Consider the following 14,006-nt stretch of genomic DNA (forward strand, 5'->3'; position numbering starts at 1 on the left):
GTGTTTCTCTCATCCATTACCGAGGATATGGTGTATACATTCGCTGTGTAACCCGGTGACTTTCTCATCGGATTTCTCTAGCCTTTAATAACATAAGCTGCACCTCATTACCCTTTTGGGGCGGTGAGGTAGTCTAGAGGTGAAATCGTTCGCTCGTCACGCCGAAGATCCAGGTTCCATTCCCCACATATGTAGAAAGGGTGAAGCCCATTTCTGGTGTTCGCCGCCGCCATATTGCTAGAATAGTGCTAAAATTGGGGTTAAAACCAAACCCACCCACTCATTACCCCTTCACAGCTCTGATTCATGTGAACAGACGTAGCAAAACCTTTTTCATGTCCAGTAACGCATGAGCGTTCCACGTTTATGCTGTCATTAACATCGTGTGTGCGCATTTCTTTTCAGACCCTTCTAGCAACGTAGAAGGTGGAGCACGTTTCACACATTGCACCCATGTGAGGAATCGAACCCCGACCCACCGTATGAATAGCGATCGCTTTAACTATTGGGCTACCCACCGCCCCTGACCTCTAAGAAATTGTCACAACGTTAGCTATATTATACAGAGTATATCAATGACGAGCACCAGCATGGACAAACTCTTATTAATACGAACGAATGATATTATTATGTTGTATCCTGCGATGTACAAGGAAAGAAATATTCAGAAAAAAACAAAAATAGACAGAGTTTTTCACGTACTAGCCCCTGATTCCAAAATGTCAAAGATTGTCTCTGTAGTTTTGGGGTATGTCAGATGTCCAAGGTGTCTCATTGATGTTGGGCAGTTGACCACTCCTGCCACTGCTCACCACGCGGACACAGCTGTTGAAGAGGGCGGAGTCACAGGATCAGGTGATATCACTTACCTATCCAGTCGATGAAACTGTACACCTCTCATCATATAAAGGGATGCTGATTTGGCTTGGGCCAGTGCAGTTCCTGATCGGGAAGACTAGAAATCAAGACATGTGGTCAAGCAGTATTATTCTCCTAACTGTCCTGGCACTGGCCTCTGGTCACTCGAGAGGTAAATCTGATGTTACTTGAAGAGTGACTGTTGAATACATTGATTCTTTTACTCATATTCGGTTTAGAGCAGGTGTCAAGTGATTTCATTCTACATGAGAATATATTTGTTTTCGTTTAGACTTATCCAAAATTCTGAGTCAAAATTTTAAGTGTCTGCCGCAAACGTCATGATTTATGGAACGTTGTTTGACAGGTCCCACAGGAAAGACAGGTCCAACCGGACAGAAAGGAGCAACAGGTACAATAGGCGTAAAAGGCGTTACAGGAACGAAAGGCGTGACCGGAGCGACCGGCCTGCCAGGTCCCACCGGTGATATGGGTGTCCAGGGCTACACTGGCTATACCGGCGATACAGGAATAACAGGTGAGGACGGCACGCTTGGCCTAGCCGGCTATACCGGAGATACAGGGAGCATAGGAACCAGAGGGGTTACCGGAGTTAAAGGAGAAAGGGGGCTTAGAGGCCCAGCAGGACCAGTGGGCGCTGTCGGTGCCACTGGGCTCGATGGATATACTGGATATACGGGCTTCACCGGTGCGACTGGTGCAACAGGTACTCGGGGCGACAACGGAGCTCAGGGTTCTGTGGGGTCTACTGGCAGCGATGGTTACACAGGTTACACAGGAAACACAGGGAATACTGGTGCCACGGGAAAAACAGGGCATGATGGATACACCGGGGCAACAGGTGAGAAAGGGTACACAGGCTACACAGGCTACACAGGAGAAACTGGGGAGACGGGAGCTACAGGCCAGGATGGCACCAAAGGACAATCGGGCGTCACTGGACGACAGGGGGTTCGGGGCTCTCGAGGAACTAGAGGTGAAGATGGATACACGGGCTTTACCGGCTATACAGGCTATACAGGCTATACAGGGGCTACTGGTCCCACTGGTAGTCAAGGGGCTTCTAATACCGTCATGGGCACAAGAGGAGAGACAGGAGCAACGGGCACTCTGGGAGAGGAACTGGATCCTTTCTGTACCACCCTCCTCAGCGGAATCGGCGCCGACAACTGGCTGAGAAACTTCTGCTTGACTGTCCTGGTGAGTCCTTAGTAATCATTCACAAATGTCCACATTGCCCTACTGAGCATGTATAATGATCCATTGTTCAAAGTCCATTTTCGAAATATTCCCAAATCAGATTGTTATGCATTGCCTAGTGAAGACAGTATCCGTGCTCACAACGGCTTGGCAACGTTTTATTGTACTTAATTCGATTCAGTAACAGCGAGGTAATTCAAATAATTCGTAACCAAACTGACAATTGTGCAATCGCAGAAATATAAAAAATTGCAGAACTCTATATGGTGATGCGATTGTTTTTTCAGAGCCGATAGTGAAGTCCCTGGTCAACCTATCTGTTTGTTTTGAATAAAGATGATGATACATTTCATTGTTGTTTGTATTTATATGAGATACCTTTCAACATCGGATGTACTCTCAGAAGTTTATTCATCCTCAGAAGTTGAATGAAATTCTAAGATTTAAACCATGTCATGTTTGCATCCAATGTTGATTTATTGACTAGTTGAAAGTGATAACACAACGCTTTAAGAAAGTGATGCACGTCATACGATATATTTTGGATTACAAGTTCTCAGCAAAGTGCAGATTCGTGTACTTTTTTTCAAGCCTCATCCGGGATTCCAAACCAGGTTCTCAGAGTGAGGTACCTGATTGCTGGCACAGAACCGTAAATTAGCGATCAAACCCACTTAGCCACCACAGGTTCTCAAAATGGAAAACTGATGACTGGTAGTTATGATTACTTAATCTGTGTACCCTCTAAATATTATCAATTATTTGAAATCTATGAATTCCAAATACCAAGTAGGAAGTGGTCACAGATTATATAGTTCATAGTTCCATGACTTGAATAGAATGTGCAGCCACATAGACTCCACAGACTTCAAAACGTGACACTCACATTACTGGTAATAATTCTGAATAGGGAAATTCCTAGGTTCTTGTTGTCCCATACACAAACATGGGGTTGCTTTACACGGCATTATCAACGTCAGTACACCACTCGTGTGCAGTGGCTCAAGTGATTGCACGTTCACTGGAATGAAAGCCCACAAATTCTGGTAAAATAGGACACGCATCGAAACTGCAAGTTTTGATAACAAGGTTCTCACGCTGCGTGACACAAATCAGCAACTCGTGCAAGCCAACTGCAGGTGTTAGCTATACGGTGGTCAAGGCACAGCTGCAGCATGTCTGTCTCAATTACCAGAGAAGCAACTTACGAAACATGCACATTCTGACGGCTTTGAAAACGTCGCATCGGATAGGAAATATCTCAAACATCTCCTACAAACATACCGAGGCGATGGCCGTGTTTATTCATGTAAGATTACTTGTAATTTTGACTGTTCGAAAACGATGGTCACAAACAGCATATTTCTTTGAAAAAAAGATATGATTAAATACCCTTAAATCAATATCAATAATTTAACACGTTGACTGTCAGTGGTATTTTAAACCATGTTTCACATGTTTCCAAACAGGCACAAGAGAAAACGTCCCCTGGCGTTCTTTGTTACGTTTACAGACATCGGAAAAAGATCGGTCTGAACAACAGGTGCTCGAAATTGGTCGTAACAAATTTGTGTTTCAAACTAACATTTATTCGTTTCTAAATGTGATAAAATAACAACAATTGCATAGTACATATGTATTTAATCATATACCTATTAAATATATCATCAATTATAGCTTCAGGAATATGATCTTTATGAAATTAGGAATAATTTTATAAATTGTTAGGTCGCATTATATGTATGCCAAATTTAATCTAACTACTACCCGAAATATGCCAAACATGATGTAAATACCACCTGAGAAATGCCAAATATGATCTAAATACTACCTCAGAAATGCCAAACATGATCTAAATACTACCTCAGAAATGCCAAACATTATGCCAAACATGATCTAAATACTAGCTCAGAAATGCCAAACATGATCTAAATACTACCTCAGAAATGCCAAACATTATGCCAAACATGATCTAAATACTAGCTCAGAAATGCCAAACATGATCTAAATACTAGCTCAGAAATGCCAAACATTATGCCAAACATGATCTAAATGCTAGCTCAGAAATGCCAAACATGATCTAAATACTACCTCAGAAATGCCAAACATTATGCCAAACATGATCTAAATACTAGCTCAGAAATGCCAAACATGATCTAAATACTACCTCAGAAATGCCAAACATTATGCCAAACATGATCTAAATGCTACCTGGGAAGTGTAAAAACTACCTAAAATATGCCAAACATGAAGTAAATACTACCTGAGAAATGCCAAACATGATCTAAATTCTACCTGAGAAATGTAAAGCATGACCTAAATACTACCCAGAAAATGTCAAAGATGATCTAAAAACTACCTGAAATATGCCAAACGTGACATAAATACTATCTGGAAAATGCCAAAGGTGACGTAATTATTACTGATAGCCTCCCTAAAAATATAAGGTTAAAGAATAGAGTGTTTTCTGCTTTTATTTACAGATGGCATATACATCTGTATACATTTAGAAACAGACGCGTTGTGAATTGTGCAACAGGCTGGTCAAAGCATGGTTTCAGCCGGATCCGAGTAGAACTGAAACACAGGAGACGACTATGAGCAACAAAGAGAGTTTGATTTTACGTCATATTTCAGTTTTATTTCAGTTATAACAGGATCTGCTGCGAAGAGGGAGAAAAGCCCGGGATGATGCAAATTGTGGGCGTTTAGGAAGTCCATGAGATTCGTGACCAGTGATATCGTGGTAAAGGTCCGTCGTCAAGGTGCGACATGTACTAACATGCTACACGCTACATGCTACATGCTACATTATGTTACATCACACTTAATTGTTGCTGTCTGACTGTCTGAGCGCTCTTCTTTTATTTTCAACCTGTGATGTAATGTCAATTTGGCCTCTACCTCTGACATAATGACATTTGGAATTGTACATTCAACTATTCCCTGTCCGCCTGGTATGATGGCTTACAGACACCAACATATCCTGGCGATCATCTTACTCATTATAGATAAGCATTTTCCTTTAACATTCACTGTAGATATATCTCTAATTGCTAGCATCATAATCATACGTATTGTTACCGTACCGTAATTACAAATCAGGCTACGTAATCATAACGTATGGTCTCGCTTATTTTTATAACTAACTTGACGACCTTTTATAATCAGTTTTGTATACATATACGGTGACCGGCAATTTCGAGCATACCAATATTCAAACATTTTGCATGAAAACTGTGGGAAGGGGAGGGTGGTCATTGATTTTGTACATGACATGCAGGAGGGGTCACTTTACGTTGTACATACATGTTAGGGAGAGGAGAGAGTCATTAGCATTGCACGTGTTGCTCCCTTAAATTTTGAACGGCCTCTTAAACGTACGTTTTTAAACCTACTTCAATCAGTAATTTATCTATTTTATACAATGCATTTAGTCGTCAGCCGTCCGTCTGGTGAGGTCAGGTGTAATGGGGTTTAACGTTGTACTTACCCCTCGAACATTGTTTTCGAAATCAGCTCTGGTAAAGTTCCCTGGAAAATAATAAGGATTTGTTTGTTTCAGTTGACATCGTGTCTGGGTTGTGGGGAAACAGGGTTTGGTGTTGCAGTCGTTTGACAATATGTTTCCCACAAAAAACAACATTTTTTTCATGTCACCGGGTATATTGAAGATTTGACACATGCTAGAGGTTAGCATTGACTCCATTAACGACCAATACGTGAGAACAAGAGAAGCCGACAGGCTTCTCACAGATTACTGAAGTATGCGAGGGGTAACAAATTTGATGTCTTCTGATCATTTGGAGGAGAAGAACTGTGAATTCTAGCTTGCCAATAAAACGTTGAGGCTGACAAATAAGAGGACAAATCCTAACTAATAATCAGTCACCTTTATATTTTCTGTGATCAGAGCTTTGTGTTGGGATATAACAGAATAGCTATATTTGGACGTGTAATATTGGCTTGAGCCAATTGAACAATAATTAGTGGTCCTGTTTGTACTTCACTTGTCCCAAATAACATTCTTTGATTTACCTAACTATCAATATAAATTCCACTAGGCATCAGGATCACTGCAAACTTATCATATAGTGGTCCTGATAAGGTTTTAACTGCCAGGAACGATAGGACCAGCGTAAATTTCGCACACTGTCAGTTTGTCCAACTGAATGTCGAGTACTTCGAATACATTTTGCCAGCGGGTTACCTTCAGTTATTTTGCATATATATCAGACACTACTAAGGGAATCGCAGGACGGTTGTCTCAAACAACATCTAGTGTTCCCCCTACTTAACTTTATCTTACTATAGATCGACTTAAATATCAGCGTCTAAGATAAACTTTGAATCTCGTCGTGTTGTGAGTGGACATAAAACCCGCTGAGTGAGTATGGTTTGACGCCGCGTTTAGCAATATTCTAGCAATATCAAGGCGGGGACACCAGTAATTGGCTTCACACATTGTACCCATATGGGGAATCGAACCCGGGTCGTTGGCGTAAAGAACGAACGAACGCTTTAACCACTAGGTTACACTACCGCCCCCTCCTGTTTGAACGAATGTGGTTGACTGTTGACGATAAGGTATAGCTTTGTCTGAGGTAAATGAGACTAACACGGCTTATTGTCTGAGATTAAAAACACGTTACAATAACAATAAATGAAGGTTCCTTTCGCTTCCGGTTTCCGTATAGGCACCGTTCTAATGACGTGCAAGTACATGCATATAATGAAGAAATAATAAATTCTATTGTCTTCATGAACGGATTCTATAAGTAAGATATATACTTACTTGCATTTCGCCTCATTGCCTTGAAGCTTAGAGACGTTTTACCCTCGGATATTCTGTTGAAAATATCGACTGCCTTGTCCGGCGTGTCCCCATAACGACATGACCACACAGCTGCCCACTCGAACTGAGAGACGCTGCAGTCGTCTGCAATAGACAGTTTTGGAGAATGGTGTGTCCCATGGGTACTTATTATCTTGTACACACCGTGTCAACTCAAGTTTGTATACCAATCGAGTAAATATACAAGTCATATGACCATTAATCAAGAACCATCTACGTTTTATAGGCACAATGTCACACAATATTTTGTCCTATAATATGTACATTCGTGTATATGCAATCACTTTTGTTTCTGTTGATGCAAGAAAAGACTTATTATCATTTCGACTTGTCTTGTTTTACCCGGTGCAATCCAGTATAGGAAAGTAAAATTTGTTTGGGACCAAAATTTAAAAAATCGCCCTTCATTTCAGGCGATGTTTAAATAAAGGTCATTTATCAAAAGATTCACTAGTGTAAATGTAGCTACTTACTTCAGTCAACTGTTCTAAACTAGCTTTTGCAAATTATTCCATTCTGTTTAAAGGTTCTGTTAACACGTGAACTGATGTATTGTAAACCAAATCCGTAACGTTGAGAAGATTGCTGTCATGAGTTAATAACTGACTAAACTCAGCGAAATCACCCCGACATTTTCACATGCATTTCTGCAATTTGATGTCTCATCTCGTGCAGTTCACCTGCATAAGGTTTGGAACTGGTTGCCCCAGGTTAGTAGAGTACATCATCTTCGCTGTAACCATATACATATACATAACATATAATGAGTTTTTTAAGTGAGTCTAAACTTTTGATGGGTAGTATATATGTCCATGATGACGGACTTGTTATGAATATAACCCTGATTAAGAAGAGATTTTTTTCTGTTTCTTTCATAAAAACATCCACAGCCTATCAGTGTATTAAATAATAGACAGAATCCTGACTGCGATAATGATGATATACCATGGTAGCATGTAGTCTCAAGGTACTGTGCATCCTGTACGTACATTGCGGAAGTTGGAAACCGCTGAAATTGTTGACCAAAACGGAGGTAAAACTGGTTCAGATGTCCCAAACTGCTGTCACTAAGTAGAACAAAGCCAGATTATTTGTCCGATACCGATTTGAGAACTGCTACCTGGGAGGTTCCAGCGGATAAACGTACCAATGTTTCCAAGTTCTCGGTCAGTGAGAGGGACAGGCACATCTGATTTATATATCTCGAAAACGAAGTCGATCGGCTTGGTCCGAATATAAACGATAATGACATCTATAATTTGTTGTTAATACTTTCATTCTTTCTTCATGAGTGCTATGGCATATTGTATTCTATGTGGGCTTTCTTTTGTATAATACAAATTTGAGAATAGACGTGGAACAGAAATGAAAACGAATCGTTTCTGAAACATGGCATCAGGATCTGAATGTTTTTTTTGTTTTTTTTTTTGTTTTTTTTTTGTTTGTTTTTTTAGTTTGAATGGTCCAAGTGGTCCAAGTTCACACAGGGTTCTTACGAAACTAACCTCTACCCATATGTCCTCAGATCTTCAAGTCGAGTGTTATCGTATCAGAGTATAAGATTTGACTCAAATGAGATCGAACCATCCCTCGACACCGTCAACTTTAACCGCCGCAGCTCCGACCTCCCAACATTCCTAACATAAATAAATGCCATGTCATCAACAATCGCTTGTATCTCTTGCCTTTATCCAATTTTCTAGACTCATAATTTGGAAAAATACGACTCACACTGAACAGAGTCCAGGATTTATTTTCACAGGTCATGAATCTGAAGCATCACCCTACCGTTGATGTCGTACAATATGAGATCACGGTCGAGATCCTCAGGGCTGACGATTCCGTCACCATCGTTGTCGTTATAGGCTATAATTCTGTCGATCTTCTCTTGAAATGTTTTTGGTGGGTTGCAACAGAAACTGCAAGTCAGAACAAACTATATTACACAGTGACGTTTCTTGATAGATAGTGACACTACACCGTGGTCTGACTACCTACAGAGCCTACCCGTGAAGACCCGGACAAGAAGTGGCCGTCGGTACCCGTGTTTATCGAAAGAGGCGACTAATAGGATCGGGTGGTCAGGAAAGCTGACTTGGTTGACACGTCATCGTATCTCATTTGTGTAGGTCGATGTTCATGCTGTTGATCACTGAATTGTCTGGTTACTCGTCTAGTTACAGACCGCCGCCTCCATATAGCTGGAATAGTGCGGCGTTAAACAACAAACTTCCAAACTCCGCCGCACAAATCTCGTGCAAGTGTAGAATCACGACCGATGTTGAAAAGGTACGCTGTGATCAAGTATGTTCATTGATTCACGTGATATTCACGTGAATAAAGTCAGTTCTACTGTGTACTGATGCCAGCCAGTCCGAGAAGACCATATAAGAAGGGCTGAAATATATATTAATTAATTTATGCATGAAGCCGCGACTTCAAGCTGAATTTGCATTTCAAGGAGAACAATTTGTATAATGACTCTTGAGGCCGGTAAGTATTGATATTCACTGAGCTTGACACTCGTGCCTCCATTTTTGTGAATAAACAATTACTAAGTGGAACAAACTGTTATTGTTTACATCCTTACGAACAACTTGGGGAACATAAGCTGTTGGTGCTGTGGACTCTTCTTCACTCGTGAAATGGGGCTTAACCGTCCTGCTCAAGACTATTTCGCTAAAATCACGACGTGCATGCGTGTGTGTGTGTGGCTGATTCCAGAGAGGGGTGTGGGTGTGGGTGTGGGGGTGTTTATTAAATGATCCTTGACACAGCCCTGTTCCCAAAAGTGTGTGTGTGCGCACGCACGCACGCACGCACACACACACGCACGCACGCACACACACACACACCAGAATGACGTGCAGTAACAATCTGTAAACCAGAATGAATGAATGAATGAATGAATGAATGAGCATGGTATTATGCCGCGGTTAGCAAATAACTTACCCCCTTCACGGCGGGGGACAGCATAAATTGGATGCACACACGCACACACCTACGTTACCCACACAGATCAATATAGCATAAACTAGTGGAAACAACCGACAATAGCGGTTCAAGTTCTTCAAGAGGATGCAGCAAATATCAGTAATATGTCACAGATGATACAGAGACAGTCTGCGATACTCAACGCACTGTAATCTCTGTGAGGTAATATACGTGATGTGATCCACTAGGCAGCAACAATACATTCTTTTCATGTACAACTAATACCTATCAATAATACAATACTTATTATACAAAATCGAGCTACTGTTAAATCAATGCATTTGCTATGTTACGTTTCTAAGCCGTCTTGACCTTGATAACGTAAGAACACTAGACTGAACATTCTTAACATTATCGGACACCCTCTAATAATGCCATACTTCGGTACTTGTCCATGGCATCTGTTTGCATTAATTCATCAATACATAATGTTCATTGTTTTGTAATGATTTACGTAGATTACCCAAACTGTATGTTTCTCATAGTTCTTCATCTGGTGCCATTGCCAAGTAAGAAAATTAAGTAACATTGATTTCAGGTCAATAGTGGATGATATTATGTAAAAGTCAAAATATTATTCCAAATTTGTTACATTATAATGATTGAAACAAAATGGTAAGGTAGACTGCATGATTTCAGTTTTCTACGTTATCTCGTTGAGATGCGTTTTTATCCAAAGTAAAGAACTGTATCCCAGCAACTGTCATTGATATTGATGAAGAGACCTGCAATTCTTAAAAGGGAATATCAACATTACTCTAATTACATTTATGTTTTCTTAATCTGTGTTATTCGAATTGTTACAGAAATCAAGTAGATTACAAAACAAAAAGGATGCCTGCATTGCCATAAGACTGTACCGGGGCAAAGGAGTGTTCCCTTGTCTTGATTTTTCCACACCATGTTCCATGAGTTGTATACCAGTTAAAACCTGCTAACATGTCACAGAAAGTCAAGACTTTTCAAAAGTTTATTTGTCTATTGTCTCAATTTTGCAGGGAATTGGTGCTTAACCTCTTGGCTGAACCCTGAACCGCATAAAAACCTCACTCCCTTCTTGAAATTGGTATTCAGTTTAGTTCAAATGCATATAAATAATATAATAATATTTCAAATAATTTGGAAAGATGTCAAAATTGACATGCATGATCATCAATACTTACAGACAATTACAAGTCAAAATGAGGAAAGGTGGCGCGATAGCAGCGGGACGAAAGTCAATAACGTGTTTGGCTTCCTTGAGCGTTGTCGTCTATACATGGACTTAATGAGACGGTTGGTGAAGGTCGTAAGAACTTGCGCTTCGACACGGTGAGCGTCCCGTCCCACCAGTGTTCTAGCGGGTGTGGGGCGGAGAAAGTCTCTAGATGCTCTGGCAGTATGGGCACGCGCGTTTTCCTGCCAGAAGACGTGGTTTCCGTGACGACCAAAAAGTGGCACGACGAATGGTCAGAGCGGGCAGATGTTACACCAGATGTTCCTCTACCAGGAACAATATACTGGAACACCATAGGGCCTATGATTAAAAGCAATGACACCCCTTACCACTGTACTCGGACCTCCCAACGAGTGTCTTTCCAGGATACAATAATCTGCGAAACGCTCCCCGCGTCGTCGGCACACTCTCACTCTGCCATAAACAGTCGAGACGTAATACCGGCTTTCGTCGGAGAAGACTACAGTTCACCTCTCCCGGTGACGCCAATTCCGATGATATGTGACCCACTGGAGACGAGCACGGCGTTGTCGAGCAGTGAGGATGACCCCGGCTCTAACAGCCTCATTGTGTCAGCGCTGATTGGTCTCTGGTGATTGCCAACGGTTGTCTGTGCAGTTTCCGTAGCCCTAGTGAAACGAGTTTGCAGGCGATGACAGACAATCTGCTGATTTAGCCTCAACGTTGTCACAAGTGGTCTTTCACCGCAAGAACGGATGGCTGTGCTTCCAGTGGTTTGGACTCGTTGGTGTAGACGGTATATTGTCGGAACATTGACAGAAAAATGATTTGCGACATGTCAGGCCAAGCTACTATATAGGAAGTCAAAAAATATTGAAAATTAAGATGAAACATATCTGGCAAAATGTTTGGTAGGGTGGCGTTTCTTTTGCGGTTCAGTATATATTTATAGTCTATCTAATCATTAAGAGCATGCTGACGAAGTAGAGGACATAACAGGTACTTAAGAGTTTACTCCAGCGTTTCAAACAATCGCGGGAAAGAAGACCCAGCGCTGGCTGAGATTGTACAGGGCCAGCAGTTTCAAATATTTGCAGGCCCTTGTGGCCTTCAGTAAATATACCTGTCAGTCTGGGTTTGGTTCAGCTGGAATCTTTCCCACAACTGTTTTCTTTATTATCGTTCGGGAATCGTTCATCATGTTACGATAACTTACAGTTTCACTGGCATTTCAAGCTTTCAGCGCTTTGTGCATAGAAATGTCAACACGAGTCTTTAACGACCATAATCCTCTCTGATCCCCAGGCTTCGCTAATTGATTTTATAGAAAAGGTGTGAAACTGTGCATTATAGTCTATTTTGCTTTTACTGGTTTGGCTTAAGGAAAATGGCCTTGCAAGTTTCACTCAGGGCCTGTAGAGTTTAAAACCTGCAGGCGGCAGCAGGCCCTGATGGCCAGCTAGCAAATTAAAGTATTGCGAACACTTGATTACTCACTCACCTTCCGCTTGAGTCATACAGAAACGCCCCTGTCATCACGAAGACTGCACAAAATATTGCTGTCCTCAACATCATCTACAACAAACATTAGTTGTTAATAGTATAAAGTTCATTTAAATAGTTAAACTAAAACCCTCTCAACCTATTTATGTCCACGTAAATGCGACAACACGGACTATATTATCACTGCTTCTTGGTAGTAGTTATAACATGCCGTTTACTGTGGAAACGTGTGCTAGAATTAATGTCACTCGGATATTTTCTTCGGGTGTACGCATAGTTAAAACAATACTTTGAAGATTTGTACTGTTTTGATAGTAAGTATTTGTAATATTTAGAAGTCCAGTTGGGTTCATCTGTCGAGTTAAATGTACAACAATTACTAACTAGTTAAAACCATCACCGAGATATAGTGTTGAGTTACGTGGCTTCTAGTAAAATTGCACTACGAGGACTCACCTATGCCATACAGAAATTTGTTTCAAAGCCGTAAGTGACAGACTGCTCCGCTGTTCCTACCCGGACGAGTCGATCTTCTATGTAGATAAATATCTCCCACTACTAATCCACGTCTATCCACCCTGTTTCAACATCAACGTGCATGGGAGCGTCAGCCTCACAACCTCCTCAGGACATGAATGTCAATACCACAATGACCAAATACCTCGCACCTAAAATACTTTAAATAGGCGTATCCCTGCTTTCTTTAAAGAGATCTTTCTCTTTCGTTACCTCCTCGCTATAACGCGGTCACGAGCTCCGTCAAAGATGTGGTGTCCTGTATGTCTATATGAGGGTGTCATCGTCTTCTAAACATGTATGTCCTAACATGATTTAATGTGTAATGCTCAATTGAAATTTAGCAAGTTTAACCTTCTTTACACATTTGTAAATACATGTAGTTTTAGATGTCACTTTGGCTCTAACATTTACTCCCGTATACAGTTCAGAACACTCTCTTTTAAATGAAAATCATAGCGTCGGGTTCATAAATTATATTCAAACGGAGATTTTACTTCATCAATCTATCTTTATTTCTTTCACAATATGTTAGTGGCCGCCCAGAGAGCGGAAGGTCGCAGCTTGATCCCCGGCCGCGTCATACCAAAAGACGTTGAAATATGGTACTTGTTGATCCGTGTCTGGGTACAACAAGGATTGGTCAGCACGTAGTCAGTGTGTCTTACTGGGGTATTCATGCTTAACTGTAAAACCAGCTTAATTCTAGGCTAGTACAAGCAGCCATACACACACATACACGCACGTCGTCATATGGTCAAATTATTCATACGTACGACATTAAACCCTCATTTTACCTCACCTCACAGGCAGCAGCGCGCACGTGCATGCATGATATAGGTATGTGTTACTACATGTATAGAAAAACTCGTGAATGCGACG

General features: G+C 41.1%; 2 protein-coding genes across 2 annotated transcripts; one reads left to right on the plus strand and one right to left on the minus strand.

Moving 5' to 3' along the window:
• The first annotated feature begins 969 nt into the window (after window positions 1-969).
• LOC137274619 (collagen alpha-2(I) chain-like) lies at window positions 970-2,091 on the plus strand. Its single transcript, XM_067807919.1, has 2 exons — window positions 970-1,030; window positions 1,226-2,091. Exons 1-2 carry the CDS (start codon window positions 970-972, stop codon window positions 2,089-2,091), a joined length of 927 nt encoding a protein of 308 aa, XP_067664020.1.
• Window positions 2,092-4,623: 2,532 nt separating this feature from the next.
• Window positions 4,624-13,804, minus strand: LOC137274628 (uncharacterized). The gene is made up of 6 exons (XM_067807932.1): window positions 13,793-13,804; window positions 12,607-12,680; window positions 8,723-8,853; window positions 6,875-7,018; window positions 5,573-5,613; window positions 4,624-4,656 (listed from the first exon to the last, which is right to left on the minus strand). Exons 1-6 carry the CDS (start codon window positions 13,802-13,804, stop codon window positions 4,624-4,626), a joined length of 435 nt encoding a protein of 144 aa, XP_067664033.1.
• Window positions 13,805-14,006: the final 202 nt, after the last annotated feature.

The sequence above is a fragment of the Haliotis asinina genome, chromosome 1 (assembly GCF_037392515.1).
Source record: "Haliotis asinina isolate JCU_RB_2024 chromosome 1, JCU_Hal_asi_v2, whole genome shotgun sequence".
Lineage (NCBI taxonomy): Eukaryota > Metazoa > Mollusca > Gastropoda > Lepetellida > Haliotidae > Haliotis > Haliotis asinina.

Coding starts and splice junctions, on each gene's coding strand:
- LOC137274619 (XM_067807919.1), top strand. CDS start 970: ATGTGGTCAAGCAGTATTATTCTCCTAACTGTCCTGGCACTGGCCTCT. Junction 1,031..1,225: donor GGCCTCTGGTCACTCGAGAG/GTAAATCTGATG, acceptor GTTGTTTGACAG/GTCCCACAGGAAAGACAGGT.
- LOC137274628 (XM_067807932.1), bottom strand. Junction 8,854..12,606: donor CTGTATGACTCAAGCGGAAG/GTGAGTGAGTAA, acceptor TCTGACTTGCAG/TTTCTGTTGCAACCCACCAA. Junction 5,614..6,874: donor GGCAATGAGGCGAAATGCAA/GTAAGTATATAT, acceptor ATTATTTTCCAG/GGAACTTTACCAGAGCTGAT.